This window comes from Lipotes vexillifer, unplaced genomic scaffold (assembly GCF_000442215.2).
Source record: "Lipotes vexillifer unplaced genomic scaffold, Lipotes_vexillifer_v1.1 scaffold403, whole genome shotgun sequence".
NCBI lineage: Eukaryota > Metazoa > Chordata > Mammalia > Artiodactyla > Lipotidae > Lipotes > Lipotes vexillifer.
In genome coordinates, this window is record NW_006782755.1 from 858,309 (window position 1) to 879,070 (window position 20,762).

The following is a 20,762-nucleotide window of genomic DNA, read 5'->3' on the forward strand; positions in this document are numbered from 1 at the left end:
TTTATTTTTGTTTTAAGGCTAAGTTGGCTGCCAGAACCCTTAATATAGATACTTCAATGTAAAAAAAAAAACCAAACCTCACAAAACTCTCTTTTATACTAATAGCAAATGCTTTTTACCATGTTTTAAATCTAGACTCTCAAATGATACGTGATTTTTTTTTTTTTTTTTTTGAAAAAGGGCAGGCTTGGGATTGTGGCCCTTTTGACTCATTTCAGGTCTGAATCTTCAGTTAGGTCCTGAGCCATGCTATCCCTCTTTTAATTGTCTGAACTTTAAAACTTTATAAACTGTAGTTTTACAGTTAAACAGAAACAGTATAGGAAAAAAATTAGATCACGTCTTCTAAATGCATGTTTCAGGGAATTCCCTGGAGGCCTCGTGGTTAGGACTTGGCGCTTTCCCTGTGGGGGCCCAGGTTCGATCCCTGGTCAGGGAACTGAGATCCCACAAGCCACACAGCCATAAATGAATGAATGAATGTTTTATTATTATATTCTTGGAAGTGATACACTTTTTAAAGCAAGTCATTAATGAACATCAGTCTGGGGTTGCTGATACTTTGGTTTATTTTGGAGTTGCTTTCAGAAAAGAAATCCCTTCTCTGTTATTTTACTCCCTTGGCTTTTTACTGCCATCCTAGTGTCCAGTAATCAATTCTCTTTGTCGGAGTAGCTTGGGAATATTGAGAGGGAAAAGCAATCCTTCCCCTCCCCTGGCCCGCTCCCCCATCACAGATGCATCTGGGGCAGTACTCTGTCCACTTGCTGTTGTGGCTGTTTACAGACATGACAGGAAGCCACTGAACAAGACTGCAGGCCGAACTCTCCCTTTTTCCAGTTTTGTTGTTTAGATTCAGCCTGATCTCTGAGATCGTTAGCCCTTATTTCATTACAGTACGGGTATATTTTATGCTTACATTTTGCTCAAACATTTCTGAATAGGAGTCTTACCTAAAGCCTCTGTTCACCAAATTGTAATCAAAAGCCATTTATATGTTTTTTTTCCCTCAATGAAAAGGATCAAAGCAAAGAGCCTCCCTATGGTGCTGATGTCCTTCGCTGGTGGGTCGCTGAGTCCAATGTCTTCACTGAAGTGATAATTAGTCCATCTGTACTGAATGCTGCCAGAGATGATATTAGCAAGGTCAGAGTCACTACTCTTTCTATTATGTACTATTCCCGAATGAAAAGTTTACTGAGTCGTTGTTAAAAGAAAATGAGGCACATTTTTGTTGGCACTTCACAACTGAATGAAAATGAGTTCTCCACGTTATGAGCTTTTAAAAATATCCTGTGCTAATTTATTTGTTTAAAAATATAAGTAGTAATGCTGATAATTTTATACACTGTCTTTTTATATTTTATTTTAATATAATATGATTTTATACTAATTCTGTATACTTTTTATGTGCTCAATGACTGTGCACATTTATTCCATTTATTTTTACCTACACAACATTCTTACCGACACAGATGAACAAACTTGGGCCACTGAAAGGCGATTTGCTCTTAGATTTTAAAGAAATATAATGAAAATTCAGTTTTTATGTATAAAGTACAGTGGTTGTTTCTGCAACTGAGCTTTTGAAATGAGAGTTTGTTTTCTGCATTTGTAGTCTTATTATAGGAATGATATAACAAAGTATCCCATTAAGAAAGTAACATGAGTTGGATAAAAATTATAGAGAAAGAAAATAATTTTTCAGTAATAATTGAAGGACTCATATATTTTTTGACTGTATATTGTTTTTCCTCAATATTTATAGCTTAGGAATACACTCCGCTTTCTTTTGGGAAATGTGGCTGGTTTCAACCCAGAAACAGATTCTATCCCTGTTAACAATATGTATTTCATAGACCAGTATATGCTACACTTACTGCAGGATTTAGCAAACAAGGTAAGTGTGCATTAATAAGCTTTTGGAAATAGCACAGTTGTATGTTGAAATTTGGGTTGTACACGAGTGGAGCATTCCTTGTTAGAAATAGTATCTAAAAGCACTCAAAAATGTTATACTTGGGCTTCCCTGGTGGCGCAGTGGTTGAGAGTCCACCAGCTGATGCAGGGGACACGGGTTCATGCCCCGGTCCGGGAAGATCCCACATACCGTGGAGCGGCTGGGCCCGTGAGCCATGGCCACTGAGCCTGCACGTCCGGAGCCTGTGCTCCACAACAGGAGAGGCCACAACAGGGAGGGGCCTGCGTACCACACAAAAAAAAAAAAAAAAAAAAAAAAAAAAAAAAAAAAAAAAAAAAAAAAAAAAAAAAAAAGTTGATAAATTCCACATGGTCCTAGGTTGATTAGGTATGAAGTCTTATGATTTCTTTCCTGGTCTCTCAAAAGACTACAGGAGTACCTGGTGGCAGCAGTAGGCCCAGGCCTCCCCTCAGACCACATTTTTCTCTTGAAATCAGTTCCATGTATTTCTTTAATAGCAAGGAATAAAACAGAGTTGTACTTTATTTAATTGCACAAGTATAGAAATATACATCTCAAAAGTATAGAAATAACTGAAATGATGATTCCTATGTTGTCTTATAAGATATCCTCTCATATATAAACACAAATCTTTTGTGTTTTCTCAAAAATTAGAATTGTTTCCACATACCCTTAAGAGTCGTACATGCAGATTTTCGCCCAATTTTACTTTTCAGGCATAAATGAAGGAACATTGGTAACTTAAACTCTTTGCTGTTTTAAAATAGTGTGGCTTCATCATTTAAAACCTGATCTTTTCATTTGATGTGTGTTCTTTTGTAGTTTTCAGGGTAGACTATTCAGTGTTTTCTGAGGATGGTGACTTTCATATCCAGAAATGACGTTTTAAAGATCCTTAAGTGCTCTCGCGTTTTGCCTGTTTTGTATTTGTCTGCCTTTGAAACATATTTTGAAAAGGAACATATGACTTGCATTTTTATTTGCTTATCCCAGCTTCCAAATTTATTTTGGCTTTGTTCCCTAGATTACCGATTCATATAAGCTATATGACTTTGGAAAAGTTGTTCGGCTATTACGAGCATTTTATACCAGAGAACTCTCGAACTTTTATTTCAGCATAATCAAAGATAGGTATGTATGACTGAATACTGAAATACTCAACAAACACTGCTTGAACGTCTATGCTGCTTGGCAGATGTTGGAAAGCAGAGGCGAGCAAGAGGGGCTGCCCTGTACCGTTATTAAGAAGTTGGGTTCTTGAGTCAAGTCTGATTAGGAAGTTTCATCCTGTCACTTACTAGCTTTATGAGCTGAGGCAACTTTTCCTATAATCTCAGTTTTTTAATCTGTAAAATGGTAATGATAATACCTGTCTCAGAATGTGGAAATGAAAAGATACAGTATAAGTCATGTGCTGAATGCTGTGTTTCACAGAGTAAGTGCTCAGTAAGTACTAGCTGTGAATATGAGGTAGCGAACGTACTGCTTGTCCTCAGGAGTTTGCTGATCTTGAGGGGGATATTTCTCAGAGAGAAGTATTCAGCCAGTTATTAATATAATGACATTATATAACATCAGCGATACCCTTTTAGAGGCAGCCTTGGTGCTGTCTTCATGTTTTGCTCCAGAATGCAGGCGACACGGTGTGACTCTTATGTTTGACAGTAACTGAGCCAGTGTGAGGTGTCAGCCGCAGTCTGTCAGCACCTCAGGGACCTTCCACTGGGACTGTAACCCCCAGTCCTTCCCTTGACACACTGAGAGGGTCATAGGGGTGGGGAGTCACATTTTTAAATACCTTCAACTAACTTATTAATTTTCCTTTAACACAGTTGTCTAGATTCTAGCTGTTATCGATCGGAAAAACAGAATTGGACATAGCGTAGGTATGAGAGTTTTTGAGGAGGTGGGCACACTTGGAAGGCATAGAGGATGTTATCAAAAAAGTTGTATGGGAGTCTCCCCTGGTGGCACAGTGGTTGAGAGTCCGCCTGCCGATGCAGGGGACACAGGTTCGTGCCCCGGTCCGGGAAGGTCCCACATGCCATGGAGCGGCTGGGCCCGTGAGCCACAACTACGGAGCTGCGCGTCCGGAGCCTGTGCTGTGCAACGGGAGAGGCCCGTGCACCGCGATGAAGAGTGGCCCCCGCTCGCCACAACTGGAGAAAGCCCTTGCACAGAAACAAAGACCCAACACATACAAAAATTTTTTTAAAAAAGTCGTATGATGGAATATTTTATCCTTTAATTAGAAGACGTTGGAGCCATAGGCTTAGGCACTGTCAGAATGAACTCAGCCTGAGGCAGATCCCATCTTGGCAGTCATCGTGTACAAAGTGTTGCCAACTGCTCAATAAGTTGTTCTTCAACAGGCTTTATTGTGAAAATGCAGATGATCCCAAACGACGCTCTTGTCAGACTGCATTAGCCGAAATTTTGGATGTAATGGTTCGTTCTTTTGCTCCCATTCTTCCTCACTTGGCTGAAGAGGTATTCCAGTACGTACCTTACATTAAAGGTAAGAAATACTTGATTTGTTCTCTGAATGAGAAAGACCCTGGCTGAGGGTGCGGCTTCTCATTTTTTTTTTTTTCTTTTTGCAGCTTCTCATTTTATCTACTTCACAAAAGAGGCACTTATTCATCTACAGTGACTGTTTTGTGGCTTTTTGCATCTCGATCATTTAGTAGTTTCTGCACCTGTGTGTGGAGTAGGATGAATTTCAGCGTGGTCTTCATGCCACCTTAAAGTGCTTTCTGAAATGTATTAGCAGCTTGACTATATTGAGAAATCACTTTTTCCTAAATACCTTTATAAATGTCAGAAATATATTTTAGGCTTTTACTAAAAGTATAGTGCCTGTTAGTGAATATTTTTTATAATAGTTTTTTCTTTCTGATTGTATTAATAAGCTTACAGAAAATTAGAAACTGTAGAATTTTAGAAAGAGGACAAAAGTCACTCATGATCTTACTTATAACCCAGAGACAACTACTGTAATATTGGGATATTTCTTTCTATTTTATTTTCTTCTAGGCATCCTTTGAGATCTCACTGTGTATCTTTATCCTTTGTTTACATTTCCAAATGTTGATATGTTTCGTAAGCATTTAGGATGGCTCCGTGCTAATTGTCATAAATAACAATTCTTATTTTCCATGCATAGTAAATATTTAATGGTTTGAGCTTTATATACAGTTTAAAATATATGTAAATTGGTTAACTTTTTTTTTTTTTAAGAACCCAAGAGTGTTTTTCGTACTGGATGGATTAGAACCAGTTCTATCTGGAAGAAGCCTGGACTGGAAGAAGCAATAGAGAGTGCATGTGCGATGAGAGATTCATTTCTTGGAAGCATCCCTGGCAGAAATGCAGCTGAGTATGAGGTTATCATTGTGATCGAGCCTGGACTGCTTTTTGAGATAATAGAAGTAAGCAGCAATTTGTTCCTTTTGAAATGGTGCTCATATCATACAGCTTCATGTGAAATTTAGTTTAAAAAAATCTCAGTGTAAATTACGTATTTTAAAAAATTTATAAATTAGGATTTCTGTCTTCTAGTCCTAATCACTGATTCTTTGTTTCCGACTTCTCTGTGCTTCCTTTTTCTTCTCTTATGAAACATGTACTGTTGCTACTTACTTTTTATAGGTTGGGATGGAAAGGTGTAATAAAGTTCTGTTTGAAATGTAAGCCCTCAGGGCTAATTAGACAATATGGCAGTCGTATCAGAATGCACAAAGGTCGGGAGCTTTGAGAATTTTGTCCATCTGGACCAGATTCAAAACAAATCCCAAAAATATTTTTTATCTTTTTCTCATGAGATCTGAAGAAAATTCATTTGCTCCAGCAAATTATCATGTGATCTCAAAGCATTCATCCTATTTTTTAATTTTCAAAAGGGCCATCAGAAGTTTCTTATTGGGATTCTTAAGGGTTGATTGGGCAGACTCACTTACAGCTTAACATAGACTCAAGATTTTTCTCTAGTTTTAACATTTGAGAAGAAAATTGGTAGTGAATATGTTTTTTTTTTAAAGTTTTACTGGTATTATAGTTTACTAAAAAATGACCGTCTCATTTGGTTGGAACTTCAATTTAAACTTTTAATAATGTAATTAAATTGATTAAGGTTTGAGGCTTGAAATAGCTAGTAGGTATAAGATTGTTGATCAGGTGACAGAATTTTGGTTAGATGTTCACATTTTAAAATTTACAAGTTGGGAAGCTGATGACTCCATTTTATGAGCCAGGAAACTGAGCCCCATTGAAGCTGTGACCTGGCTGGGGCCACACAGCCTAGTACTGGGCTTTTCCCCTACATGTCATGTTTCCTTTGACTTCATTAGGTCTGAGTAATAAGCTGAAAACAGTACAGCTTGTTTGGATCATTTATATTGGAAAAAAAATACTTTGGGATTTTCAAAAATGTGAATGTATTTTCCTTAGGAATTACACTAACTAGCTGTCTAATGGAGTCCTGGATCTGTCAGTTACTAACTGTATGAATTTGTTAAAACCAAATTAATCTCTGAATCTCCTGTTTTGTCATGAGCTGACTTTTTTTTTCCTTAAGGAATTTTGTATTACTTAGCTCACACACTCTTTCTGAAGATGGAAATTACAACAAAGAATGTAAGAGTGCTTATCAGATATCCAGATTGTGTGCTTCAGAAGAGCTCTGTGCATTACTCAGATTGTCACCATTGGTCTACACTGCTAAAAGCAGATCCTTGTTTTGATAGTATCTTAATCCCTCTCCTACTGTAGGAAGCATGATACAGGGAAGAAGTATGGGCTCTGAGGTGGACAGACCTGGGCTGGAACTGCAGCTGCACTATTTATTGGTCAGGAACGCCTGGCAAGTTAACCTCACTGAGCAAGCTTCCTTACTTGTAAAATGGGGATAAAAATCACTGTAGCTGTTTTGTGATCATTACAAATACTGGATGGACATTTAGCCATCTAGCAAAGTGAAGTGCCTGGCTTACAGTGTATTCTCAATCAATACTATTAATTAGAAGTTTTTAGTTATTACCTTTTATACTAGTAAGAATTGATTTATTTAATATTATTAGCTCAGGAGGTAATGGTCCCAAAGGGTTCCTCACCAAACACAAGAACTTGCAGCATCTCTTTTTATAACCTGTTTATGGTAACAGCTTAATTTAGATAGATAGTAACTTGCAAATACTCGTGCCCAGATGCTACAGGCTGAGGAGACTTCCAGCACCTCTCAGCTGAATGAATTAATGATGGCGTCCCAGACAACTTTGCTCTCTCAGGAACCACGAGCAGTAACTGCAGATGTCACTGAGCTTAAAGGGACATTTCTAATCAACCTGGAAGGTAAGAAGGAGGTGAGAGTAACACCGGTATCTGGGGAACTGAATGATAATTATAGGTCATCTCCAGCTTTGCAGTGGACTACTTGTATTCTAAAGGCACGTATACACTTGGAATATGGTTTTCTATGGAAGCAGTGTCAACAATGGCCAGGTTTCAAAACTAGCTCTCAAAGTGCCGTACCGGCCGATCTTGGGAACACAGGGGTGGGCTAGGGGGAGGAGAGGGAATAAGTCATTGTCACTGCATGTGAAGTCAGTCTACCTTACTTCGGTTGGCTTTTGTGCCCCCTGTCCTTTGACACTTAGTCCTGCCCAGCCCTGCTACCCTTCCCCACCGTTGAGTCTAAAATTTCTTATTATGCTCACCCCAAATTAAAGTGTTACGTAGCCAGTGTTAATGAAGAATCAAGAAGTTTTATTGAACTCATTCCCACATTGATATAAGCATTTTGTAGTTATTTGTTTGATAGGGGATTTTGTCAGCTTAATTCATTCTCGTTGATGGAAAGGAGGCCTAGTAACGTTAAGAGAGAAAAACATGCAGGTATTTTGGGAAAAGTGATGCTGTCTGTGCTTTTCATAATAGCCTTTAGGTACCAGCAGGAGGTGGGAGGCATCGGTTGAAATCTGAGGCCTGGCAGCACTGACCATGTAGTAGATTCTGGCTTAATTTGCTTTTCAAAACGTTAATCTACATTCTCTCTGCAATGACTAGAAAATAATTTACTTTCTTTACTGTACATTACCAGTCTGAGGTCTATTCATTGTGGAGAAGTTTTTGTTTCCTTTTGTCCAAACCAATAAGTTTAATGTGGGGACACTGCCACTGTCAGTCTAATTTGGCTCTTTTTAAAATTCTTAAACCAGTATGTAGCTGGAGAGGCAGTGTAATTTATCAGAACTGTACCCAGATGAAGAGCTAGAAGGCCTGCCCTGCCTGAGTAGATACAGAACTCAGTGACCTGTGGAAAAATCAGTCTCTCAGGGTCTCAGATTCCTCGTCTCTCCCCAGTCAGTCAGGTTGTATGACTGAGTCCACTGTCTTGGCTGTTTATGTACAAATGTGCAAATGAAGCGGTATTTTCCAAGGCAGGAAGGAGGAAGCTTTGAAGAAGGAGCACCTGCCAACCAATTAAAAAAATAAAGAGTTGTACAAGTTCAGTGGCCTATCAGAAATACTCTTCACGTGTTTTTCTTTCATAGGTGGTGATATTCGTGAAGAGTCTTCATATAAAGTAATTGTCATGCCAACTACCAAGGAAAAATGCCCTCGCTGTTGGAAGTACACTGCTGAGTCATCAGACTCACTCTGTCCGCGATGCGCAGAAGTTGTGAGAGGGAAGTAATAACCTCGCTGTGTGTTGAGGGCTTTCTGAGCAAGAACTTCCTGAGGGGACTGCCTGGGGGTTTAGGTGGATTGTTCACAGCACTGGAAAGAAATCCAAAGATTTAGGTAATGAGTGGAAGAGTAAATGGTAGAGGATGAGAGTCAGAGTTAGAGCTACAAGTTTTTTCTGTAACTAAATAAAAAATAATGTGTATATATACACATGGAAAAATATACCTATGCAGATGGATCCATAATGGACTTCCTCAGAGCACAGACACTGAAAGTGCTTGCCTACAAATGTGGCTCAGCAGAAAATGTTTTATATTTTATCAGTCTTCTTGACTCAGTATTTAAGTTCTATAATGTCTAAAAATAAAGGCACCTGGGAAATTACTGACTGATGGTGGTGCAAAAGTTGTGAATTTCCAGTAAAAAACCTGTGGTTTTGAAGGGGAATGGCAGAGGGGTGTCTCGCTTAAGAGATGACAAGAGTAATTTCGCTCCGCCTTAACAGCACGCACCGACCTTTTCAGAACAGCTAGTTTTTGAGTTGCCTCGGAAGCGAAGACATCACCAAGTTTGTTATTCTCCTGTAAGAGCGGAAAGTATCTTAATACTTATATTTATAAATGTTAAGGAAACAACATGAAAGCTGAAAATTTATTTCACTAATACACATAAAAGTTCACTACAATGAACAGACACAGAAAATAGCAGTATATACAGAATTTGACTACTTACAGTACATTACAGTAGATAATAGGGCATTTTATAAACAATTCAGTACTGGATTAAAATCTTTCCAAGGATGGTTAATTCTGTTTAGCAGAAATACAGCAAATCCATTCCTGTCAGGGTGAGAGAGGGCTTTCACTGTTGCTATTGAGTACTTTAAAAATATTTGTCCCTTATAAGTGAAATGAACCACAGCAACTGCTAAGTGAACTTATCATTCCATGTATGCTTAGTGTTATTAAATCTGAGTTTTCTGTGATTTTAAACTGTAATCAATTTCTTTTTTAAAGAAAGCAATTTAAATTGACCAGTGTTTACTTCGACCTTAGTTTAATTTTTATAACAAAGGTGAAACACTTTTCTCCATACCTCATTTTTCTTTTTGCAAAAGCATGAACCATTTAGAAGCTTGGTGTGGTGCTATATTCCTCTTCATTTGCATTTATCCTGTCTGTCTCTTCTAGTTCTACATCTAAATACAACCTGTAATGTAGAATTTATGATTATTTGAACGCTTTTGTTTTCCTTTGCATTATACAACAAACAGAATTCAACAAGGTACAGAATGCCTATTTAATGTTCATGAGGAAAGGTGTATTGGGGGGTGGCGGTGGGAGTAGATCTAAGAAAACACTCCTCGCTGGTTATCGGTTTCCCACCAATAACCGCAGTATGTGCAACATACCTGTTTCAGAAACTGTCCATTCTGTGTAGTTATTTGTGGCTCTTCATGGTTACACAATGCATACACAGGTATTTATTTTCCTTTCCTCTATCAATCAGATTTATTTTAAAAGCCCTTAATGAAGTAGTGAAATCTTTAACTGCTTTTTTTAACCATACAACTGAGAATTCAATTTTAAAATTCTTTGAATGGCAAAGTTTAGGATTACAAATCTAACTAGAGACTCAATGCTTTGTTATGGTTCTAGGAGCCATATTTCAGCTGATTAATATTCTCAACAATCCCCAGATTTGATTACATGTCCTACTAGAATTAAGTTCAGCCAGTTTTATTATCTAAAATGCTTATTAGATACCCTCTCCCCCAAAAGTGATAATGGAATCAAAGTGACTATGATTTATTAATCTTTAAAACTGCCTGTAATTCCAAGTTTCTTTGACCAGCCTCCAAGGTTCATAACTACTTTCAGAGTATTTAGAAAAGTCACAGAAAGAACTAGTCTTTCAGAATACACGCAAGTGACTATATAGAGCTAGACACGTTTACGAGAAGTCATATAAATGTGTCTGGATGGGGCAGCAGAGATCCCAGCAGAGGCTGAGAGGCTAGACCAGCCCGAGGTTGTTTTCAGTGTTTCTATTGCAGCGTGTGCCTCAATCAGACATACACGGCCCTCCCTCACCCCACGTCCTCAAGACATCTGAAAAATTAACCTTTCAAGATTTGATCGACAAATGAAACAGTAATTATTAAGTAAGTTTTAGACAGTTCTTATTTGGATGTGATCTCTTAAGTTGAAAAGAATTTACACTGGGATATCCTCAAACATCAGACTTTTCCTTTATGTTCCTGATATAATGCCTCAAATTTGTACAATTGCGAGAGTTGGCTTCTTCCTAAGGAAGTGAAGAACAAACTTCTGTATCACAACGAGTTGCTACGAATAACAACTGTGATCCAGGACATGTCAGTACTCGCACTGTATGGCTACATTCCAAAGATTTACCATAATAAATACTTGGTGTTATTTGTACAGCTCTTTACAGAGTTTTGGTTTACAGTTTTTTGGTTAATTTGGTTTTAATCAACAAATGATTATTCAGCACTTGGACTGCTCTAGGCACTATCGGGTACAAAATTCGTGGTATTTATCCTCTCAAGCCGGCTGTGAGGTAGGTTCGCTAAAGCTGTAGTATCATCACTAAGCATTTTCTGTATTGTTCTTAAGAACGGGTAACATTACCAAATCCCAGAAGCAGACATCTCAAAACACTCGTAGGAAAAATAAAGTTGGACCTTAGATTCTTCGCATCTGTGCCCCTTTTTTTTAAACGTAAGTTTTACAAGATAATACATTTTTACAATTACCTGATGTGGATACAGCTTTGAATCTTGGCAAAAAGCAGATCTTAACTTGCATTTTAATTAATTTTGCTGTGTTGCTTGCATCTTAGATTCTGTTTTGGCAAGTACAGCAGGTTAAGGGTTCTATTTAGTGTCCATTCTGATGAATATATGATCTTGAACCCATTATTCTGCCACAGGCAGGGTCATCCTCCTCTGATGGCAACAGCATAACCTCTGGGAAAGAAACCTGTCAGCATCCAGAACTCCAGGGGGCAGTGCCCCAGTACGGGACTAAGCATGACAACAAAAGCGTTTCCCCAACATTTATTAAAAAGGAAGTGGTGTATTTCTCTCATTTAACTGATGGGGACTGTACATGAACACGTTTAAATTTAATTACAATAACGTTTTGAGTACGAAATACAGAATGTTATAATAAGAACATAATCTGTAAATTATAACCAATTTTAAATAGCAAAGTTTAACAATAAAGCTACCTAAGTGCTTGAATTAAAAATAAACAGTAAAACATCTGCAAGAGGAATTAATAGTATAATTGATACTTGTTCGTATTTTATTATCAGTATTAACCAAAGGAGGGGAATTTAGCCAAGACTGCACTTTTTAAAAGTAATAATGTATTTTTATTTATTTTACAAAAGGGAAAAAACCATATTCCCTCCATAAAATTCCAGATCTTACTGTGTAAAATAACCATGCACTAATTCATATTATAGTCACACAATTTTAGACTGTTTACAGTAGATAAGTGTCATAAAGGAGGAATAGCTATGGCTTCCACAGCTTCAGTGAGGTGTAAGGCTAAACTATACTGCCCGTGGTTTTCTGGTAAAAGCTCAATTACTTTATTTACTAGTTTAGCTGTTGTTGCAATTGGCACTTCTGTGTTTTGAAGATCCTGGGGGTTCTGCAAATGGGACACAAAAATAACCCGTCAGTTACATACAACTGAATCATCTTACTTGAACTTAAGCGTTGTTAGCCAGAGAGTAATTTCCCAATAGAAATGCTTTTCTTCAGAACTAAGTAGATTTAACTTAAAATTTTCCTCTGTTGAAAATGCCCATGAAAAAACATCCGGTGACCTGCCGACTCCTCTCACTGCCGGCACTTACCATGGCCTTCAGCCAGGTGCACAGCGTTGGGGGCAGCCTGGCAAGTAGCTCCAGCCCCTCCCTCGTCTGCGTGCGCAGCACCGCGTGCGCCAGCCGCTGCCCTATCAGCACCAGCAGCTGGGAGGCCAGGACCTCTTTGTCCTGAACCTGGAGGATGGCCTGTGGAGATGAACGTGAACAAACAGATGCAAAAGCTAACAGCTGGGCTTCCTTTGGGAAAGGCACCACCCATGCCTAGTTCGGCGCCTAGGAGAAGCTACCTCATTTTTGAGGTCTGGCCATTTATACAACCAAAACAAAGCCCAATTCAAACAGCATTTAAAATCCAAATTTCTTCTCATCACCTGACTTTGGCCTTCTCTTATCTCCTAGTTTTTCAGTTCAGCATGACTACAGGAGTCATTTTCAAGCTTTAGGCAAAAGAAGGTATTATATTAAATCATGCCGTGACTGCTTAAACCCTCTGATGGCTTCTGAATACACTTCAAATAACCGCGGGCTATGAGACCTCCTGTGACCTGGTCCCTGACCTCAGACCTCCTGTTCTTTCTGCCTCTAGCAATGCTCCCCCGGTTTTCTGAGTGGCTGGGCTGCTTCGTATCCTTGGGGGCTCAGCTCTCATGTCACCTCTGACCACCCTATTATACTTCTGTTTATTCACATGGTCTTGTTAATTTTCTTCACAGCATTTACCACTCAGTACAGAACTGAGCATGCTTCTCTGCTCCTACGAGTAGACTGGATTCTGAGGAAGGCACCCTGTCTGTTTCGTTTATGGCTCTGTCCCTCTGCATAAAACAGGCCCAGCATACGGCAGGAGTTACACTAAACATTGACCAGAAACAGGAATCTGGTTAGTTTTTTATTTTAATTCTCTTCACGTTTTGTGCCTAGAAGTTCTAACAAAAGAAGGAAAAGCAAAAAGCTTTATTGGCAACTTTACTGATTCTTTACTCCAGCTATCAATTTTAAAACTTGAGCCCAAATGACATTCACCGGGTGATTATTACCTCTTCTCCTAAGTGGTCAGCTCCACAGCTGTAGAGTTCCCCCACATAATGCCTCCTAACAACATCTTCACTAACTTGAAGGTGATGGGCCAGATCCAGGGCCAGCACTGGCCAATCTTGGTCTTTCCCAAAAAGAGTGGTCAGTGCCTCTTCGGAGGAGCCTTTGTCCTTCGTGACTGCATGTCGGGCCTGGACAGCTGCACTGACGACTTTCAATAAGAACTTGAAGATGGGCAAAGGAGCAGAGCAACATCTTGTTAGTATGTTTCATTAAAAAATATGCAAATCCAAGTAATCGTTGACTTTCCTGTCAATTACTGTGGCTTTTCCATTAAAATAGTTATCAGAAAAAAAAAAAAATTTAAAGGGAAGTTAACTCTCAAGAATACCTTAGAGGTGGTCATCCCAATAACTGTAATTACCTGCTGTCGTACAGAAATAAAATTTGCATCCATTTCCCCACTAGGTAATAACTGAATTGAAGTTAGGTCTTTGAAAAATGCGTTTTTCCCCTAAAGAGAAAGAAGAGACCAAGAAAACTGATGAGTATGAACTGTTCTTAAGGTGAAAAGTAAGATTTAAAAACAAAGTCATTTAATCAAGAATAACTCTTTGATTTTTTTTGTCTTTGAACAATAACACTTAATTCTATTCACTTAATTTTTATAACTATTATCTAGCGTGCGGTAGGCAGCCTTTAGGGTGGGCCGCGGTGGTCCCCTCGTCCTGGTACCCATGCCTTGTGTAACCCCATTCCCCCGAGGGGGTGCTGGTGACTCACTGCTAGTGAGCAGAGTTAGGCAGAGATGAGGCAGGTCACTTGCAGGATCAGGTAACAAAAGCGCCGTACCTTCTGCCCTAGGAGCTCATAATCACTCTCACTTGCTCGGAGGGCTGCTGTGCCGTGAGCTGCCCTACGGAGTCACGCGTGTGGCAAGGAGCTGAATCCCGCTGGTAGTCATGTAAGCCTGGAAGTGGAGCCCCAATCCCCACCCCCGGTGGAGCCCAGACGTGAGACTGCAGCCCTGGCTGACACCCCAGCTGCAGACCCAAGAGACACCTGGGGCCAGAGCCACCTAAACAAGACTCACAAACATGCTACTCACTTGCTGTTTTCAGCCACTAAGTTTGGGGATCACTTGTTGTGCAATAATCGATAACTAATACATAGTATATACTCTGCATCCTCTTAAAAACACTTGTTGAACTGTTTAAAAACGTCTGTTTCAGAGAACAGATCTGTTTCCGAAGAGCCAAAAAGGAGTATCAGGAAATAGGATTTCAGAAGTCCCCAGGAAGGAAATGTAATACAGAGCAAAGAGCTGGAAGACCCAGGCTCTAATCCCAGGCCCACCCCTTCCAAACAGGTCACCTTGGACAAATGACCCCACCATCCTGGGCTGCTGTTTTTTCAGGTCATGCCAGATATCACCTAAGGTACTTTCTAGACCTAATCTATGACTGCAGGTCAGCTGGTGTGACCGCCAAGTAGGGTGAAGCCACTCACCCTTTAGTGGTGAGAGACACCAAACTTCAAGGGCAACCTACCACATTTGGACATCGCTGTTTGAAAGTTTTCCCACACACTCACCCACAGTCTGGTACTCTATAGTTTCTACCTGGAGGTCTTAGATATAAGGGTCTGTTCTACACCAGAGCCTTTGGATTGGGAATGTGTGTTGCACGTTTATCATTTACTACGTTCCACACACAAACCACTTCACGTTGACTATGTCTTGTAACCCTCATGACAACCACGAGGTAGGCACGAGAATAATCACGCTCAGGCTAGGAGAACTGAAATAACTCTAGCCGGTAAATGGCAGAACACACTGCTTTGGTATTTGCACATGAGAGTCACAGCTGTCTCAGGCCATCCCAGCATGATCCAGGTTGAGATTAACATCACCACTGTGCTTGTCCAATTCTGGACATGTTCTGGTTTCAAAAAGTACCTTTTTGAGGGGAGTACTGAGCTAGGCACTTTATTTTGGTTGCTTTAAAACAAAACAAAAAAAACTTTTAAGTACTTATTGAAATAAATTTTTTAAAACATACTATTTCTGCTTATATATACTCTCAGATTCAACACTTCCAAACCACTGTAAATGGGCTTCCTTGTAAATGCCACGCCCAGTCTCCCAAACTTGAAACTGGACTTAATTTTAATCCCCCCTCCTTTAGCACTGAACCCAGTGTGTCCTTAGGTTACTAACTCCTGGAAATCCCTTCATGATCTGTATTATTCTCCCCAGTCCACATCCTCACCAACTCCTGATTTCCAGTGGTTTCCCCGACTCTACTCACCACGCCCTCCCATCCCTTCTGCAGACCTCTGTCATGTACCTTCTCTTTATCACCTCCTTACTTATGAATGCATTAAACATTTATTGGGCTCCTGTTATGTGGCCAGCATGGCACACAGACATGGGGATATGGCAAAGAGGTGGTCAGTTCAGGAAAGGTAGACAAAGACTTTGAAGCGAAGGTGACACTTAAGTAATAAATGAATAACAAATAGGAGCTGACCATACAGAATAGTTGCCTGTGAAAATGGAACGATACAAACACGACAAGAGATGATAAGAATGTCTGCCTTCTCTGAGGGGTGGAGGGTAGTGAACAGTGGCTAGAGCACAAGGTTAAGAGAGGAATGGACGGCAGAAAAGGTAAATTATGGGGTGGGGAAGCCTTCCTCGGGCTCCATGTTTCCCCGTGGCAGGAAATATTAATACTATGCCAGGTCTCCCGCTCTCACTCGCTGCTGCCCAAATGGACAGTGCCTTTGGGAGAAGGGACTGAGCTCTCAGCAGCGCCCTGTTCCCCCTTCTTCCAGGACGCAGTCTTCCTGGGGGAGCTCCCGGCGCCAGGAGCCCGACGGGAAGCCTGCAGGTGTCCGGGGGTGCCGTGGCTGCACATGAGCAGGATCATCGTTTACCGACACAAGCCGCGGTGGAGAAGCCAGTTGAGGCTGTGTTTTACGTACTGGCATGAAACTAATACAACTGAATCTGTGTTTGGGGAAGAAAGCTCTGGCAGCATGGGACTGGGTGGAGGGAAACTGGAGGCTGCAGTACCACCCTAGGGGAGACGATGAGGCCTGAGCTCAGGCTACAGTGATGGAGAGGGACAGACAGAAAGGATTTAAGGAAGAACTGATAAGAATGAACTTAGCAGTGACTGTGGGACTTGAAGAAGGGAACTGAGCTAGCTGTCTCCAAGGTTGCTAGTTTATGCCAGGGCACAGACAGCGACATCACTCATCAACTGACCAAGCCAGCGAACTCAGGGGGAACAGCAAGTGTAGGTAACGGTAGGTGCGGGTGAGGGTAGAGAGAGATTTTAGGAAGGAGGTATCTGCAGTCCACAGCACATGCCAAGAGAGGCGTTCAGTAGAAATACATGCCCCAAACTCTGGGGACAGGTCAGGCCTGGAGACACACAGGAGGGAGAAAGGGAGTGTATCCAAGAAGCATGTGCAGAATGAGAAGGGCAGATGGCTGAGAGGGCAGAACCCTGGGACACCAATATTTAAGGTAGACCAGAACAAGGAAGCCTGACAAGGAATAGGGGACAGGGACCCCCGTGATGAATAATCCTATACAAGACACACACAAAGGGCTGAACGGCTTCGATAAGACAGTCCTGCTAGACCCTCAGCTCCGAGAGGCTCTCAAGTCCTCCGAGGATTACCTTACTATCAAAGAGGGAGAGTGGCTTCACGGCCTTCAGAGAGAACCTCATGACAGCGTACAGGAGGGAGCACAGGACGGAATGGTGCTCCACCAGCGGGTAGTGGATGTGCCTCTGCTCCAGCGCCAGCTCCACTATGGAGACCGGTCCTTCCACGGCCAGCCAGGCATCCTCCGTGTCCAAGACGGGCACTTGCATCTCATCCCGGCTGACGTCTGCCTGGGTGTTTTGAGAAGGGAGAACTGTGTTCAGAATTGGAGAAATAATAGTTTGCAAACATCTTAATGAGCTTACTACCAGCAGCAAAGTACAAACCCGTATTTCTCCCCACCCCTCAAGTTATAATAAAAAAAAAAACCATATAAAATCTCATTCTAATAAGAAACATCACTATGTTTTAGGCTTAAGTCAAAACTTAGACGTGAATCGATGAGAAATAATCTCTTTTAATAGTTCTTAAGTCCAATGACTTTCAAAATATTTGACACTTTAGAGACAGTTCAGAATGAAAATACAGCTCTTTTACCTCCATTAAAGTCTGAAGAAGATCCCAGCAACACCCGAGGAAAGATGCCACTGCTGTGTCGCTCATCCCCACATCCTGTGTTCAAGAAGGGACATAATTAGCTCCAGCAGCAAAACTGCTAGTTTTTAATCAGAAAAATAAACAGAACACAACGCACTTATTCGACTGACTTTCTACACTGAAGAGACAGGTAAGAATTGAAAAGGCACTTGAATTTAATTCCTTTCTTTAGATTCAACTAATTTTAAAATTAGGCTTTAAAAAAGATGGTTTTACCCTCAACTTTTAAAAAATGTCTTTCTGTATTGGAAAGATGCAGTGTCATCGGTTAACCACAGATAGCGGGGTGGCAATCCCGCTCACATCTGGCTCGCTGAGGCATTTGCTAGCCAAACCATCACGGTGTGCGGTAAGATTCCTCTCGTGTGTGAATCTTAAAAGTTCCAAGAAAACAGCTTGGTGTGGTTCCAGAGCATCTTTGAGGGACTGAATTGAACCCTCTGAACAAAACTAGGAGCCCCAAGCCAGTGAACTAAACACCGGACTGATGCTGTGGGCAATGGATCCTTCCTGAAGGGGCCTGTCCAAGGGGCCACTGTGCTCACATGCAGTCTTTTTTCAAACCAAGAGCCAACAAATCCCTTACATCCCTAAGTAATTCGTCCTTAAGGAATACAGCACTTGTGTGTGTGTGTGTATGTACACACATATATGAACGGTAGTCATACAGCCACTCTCAAGAGCATACAGACGATTTCTTCAACAATGGAGATTTTTCAGGACCTAAGGGCCTATAATGGCTGGATTCCTGTGTCCAAGTATTTATTAAGATATTGGTAATAAGAATATTTCAAAGTTTTGAGCAAAGGCTAGCACTGAATCACTGATCTCAAATATAAGCCCCAGTATCCATGGACTGGAACATTATTTAAGACTATTTGTACAATAGCTATTAGATAAAGATATATCAAACTCACTACTCATATGAATCCACTTCCATTATAAATTTCTAATTTGAAGGACAGCAAAAATACGCAGCAGTGGCCGCATGTTATCCTCCTGTCCACAGTCCAAAGTTGAAGACATCTTGGCAAACTTAGTTTCAACATACTATCTGATAATCTGGAAAGGTAAATTAAAATTGGCCATAGTTCATGACCAGTTTCCTTATTAATATACTATTCTCTTTCCATTTTTCTTATCTCCCGATGCGTCATCAAAATGGTTAAAGGCAGAGTTCATCCCCACAGTTAATAAGGTACTACATAAAGTGCAAAATTAACAACTACACATCTAGTTAAGGGAGATTCACTTACCCTTCGGCATAACCTATCCTTTGGTGCTTTTCCAACCTGAGACAAGAGGACATAAGATGCTATATTTAATTAATAATTTAAACCAAAAGGCATTACCATGGTACAGGAAGTAAAAAGTAACCAAATTAAAAAAATGTAAATGCAGCTATAAATAAAGGCAGTACTAATTTCATCAATTAAACATTGGTTCTACTCATTTATAACACAACACAACTAATTCTGTGGTGGAACTTAAAAATATATTACGAAAAATACACTGGGCTCACAAGTAATCCTTTTCAAAAATACTTATTTTTGAACTATTAAATAAGAAAAACTCCAAAAATCTGGTTCCCACTTTGCATAATCAAATTACTGCACTACCTTAAAACCTAGAACCAAACTCAAGGCTACGAATAAGGAGCAGCTAAGAATTCTGCTAGTTGGTGAAGACACACAATACGAACCTTTAAATGGTGAGAAAGAAGGAAGCACAATCTAAAGCAGACAGAAGTTATATTCCTGGCTCAGAAAATCAGCTGGTGTCCTTATTCAGTAAGAAATTAGTAAGATTCAACTGTATACTTTATACAGGGTAATAAGTGGGAGATAAAGGTTCTGCCCTTCAGGAACATTACTTGATAAGACAATTCACAGGAAACAGTGAAAATGAAACGGACAAAAGACGCTTCGCCTCATTGCCTCTCACTGCGATGACTGCAATGGCCTTCAACCCCAATTTCAACATACTTTACTCTGTTGCCAGAATCGTTTTTTAAAGATGCAAATCTGAACATATCATTCCTCTGCTTAAAACTGCCCCAATGTCTTCAAGACAAAATGACGGCTACCATTGACTACGCCCTCACCAGCTGTGCCAGGCGCTATGCTAAGTAGTTTACACACGTTAGAAAACCCCAGATCCAGAGCCCACACAGCAAGTTCTCCACGGTTGGCTTCCTGCTCCTTTCTGTATAGCCTGTACTTCAGCCAATCAAAGCTACCTGCAGCTCTCTGAATCCAACACGCTGTCTCCCATCTCCAGGACTTTTTGCTGGAAACATTTTCTCCTCACCCACTTTTTACTGATTCATATACACTCATCTTCCAAAATTCAGCCCAGAAGCCTTCCCTTGTCATTTACTTCCTCTTCCGAGTTCCAAGAGCACCCTGTTGTCTGTTTACCATCTTTCTGATTGTGGGTTCTTTGAGGGCAGAGGCTGTGACTTTTATCTCTGCAACCACAGAACCTAGCACAGTCCTTGGCACTTAAGAGACACTTATAATAAATATTTGTTGAATGAATGATCCTAAACTCTCTGCTTCCTGATTCAGGACTGCTTAAACCCCGAGTTTTGAGGGCCAGATGGGACAGTGGGTATAGAATGCTGAACATCTGTACACGGTAACACAAACATAGAAAAGGCTTTGTATTATTAGTCTCTCAAGACGGTGGTCAGAGGTGAAATAGAACAATATCATAAAGGCCAAAAGGAGTGCGTTTCAAGAAAGAAGCTGGTAAGACTTCCCTGGTGGCACAGTGGTTGAGAGTCCACCTGCCGATGCAGGGGACACGGGTTCATGCCCCGGTCCGGGAAGATCCCACGTGCCGCGGAGCGGCTGGGCCCGTGAGCCATGGCCGCTGAGCCTGCGCGTCCGGAGCCTGTGCTCCGCAATGGGAGAGGCCACAGCAGTGAGAGGCCCGTGTACCACAA

General features: G+C 40.7%; 2 protein-coding genes across 3 annotated transcripts in view; one reads left to right on the top strand and one right to left on the bottom strand.

The window, feature by feature from the left end:
- IARS2 (isoleucyl-tRNA synthetase 2, mitochondrial) overlaps positions 1 to 8,853 on the top strand; it is a 67,973-nt gene extending 59,120 nt beyond the window's left edge. The window contains exons 17-23 of the mRNA XM_007455390.1: positions 1,021 to 1,146; positions 1,769 to 1,900; positions 2,967 to 3,073; positions 4,315 to 4,460; positions 5,183 to 5,373; positions 7,147 to 7,291; positions 8,494 to 8,853. Coding sequence (XP_007455452.1) covers positions 1,021 to 1,146; positions 1,769 to 1,900; positions 2,967 to 3,073; positions 4,315 to 4,460; positions 5,183 to 5,373; positions 7,147 to 7,291; positions 8,494 to 8,636 — 990 coding nt within the window. The 3' untranslated portion in view covers positions 8,637 to 8,853. The remainder of the gene's footprint in view (positions 1 to 1,020; positions 1,147 to 1,768; positions 1,901 to 2,966; positions 3,074 to 4,314; positions 4,461 to 5,182; positions 5,374 to 7,146; positions 7,292 to 8,493) is intronic.
- Positions 8,854 to 11,371: 2,518 nt separating this feature from the next.
- Positions 11,372 to 20,762, bottom strand: part of RAB3GAP2 (RAB3 GTPase activating non-catalytic protein subunit 2) — an 89,305-nt gene continuing 79,914 nt past the window's right edge. For both annotated transcript variants that reach the window (XM_007455392.1, XM_007455391.1), the window contains exons 29-35: positions 19,069 to 19,104; positions 17,753 to 17,827; positions 17,227 to 17,445; positions 13,956 to 14,045; positions 13,534 to 13,755; positions 12,524 to 12,682; positions 11,372 to 12,315 (exon numbers count right to left, since the gene is read on the bottom strand). In XM_007455392.1, coding sequence (XP_007455454.1) covers positions 12,160 to 12,315; positions 12,524 to 12,682; positions 13,534 to 13,755; positions 13,956 to 14,045; positions 17,227 to 17,445; positions 17,753 to 17,827; positions 19,069 to 19,104 — 957 coding nt within the window. In that variant the 3' untranslated portion in view covers positions 11,372 to 12,159. The remainder of the gene's footprint in view (positions 12,316 to 12,523; positions 12,683 to 13,533; positions 13,756 to 13,955; positions 14,046 to 17,226; positions 17,446 to 17,752; positions 17,828 to 19,068; positions 19,105 to 20,762) is intronic.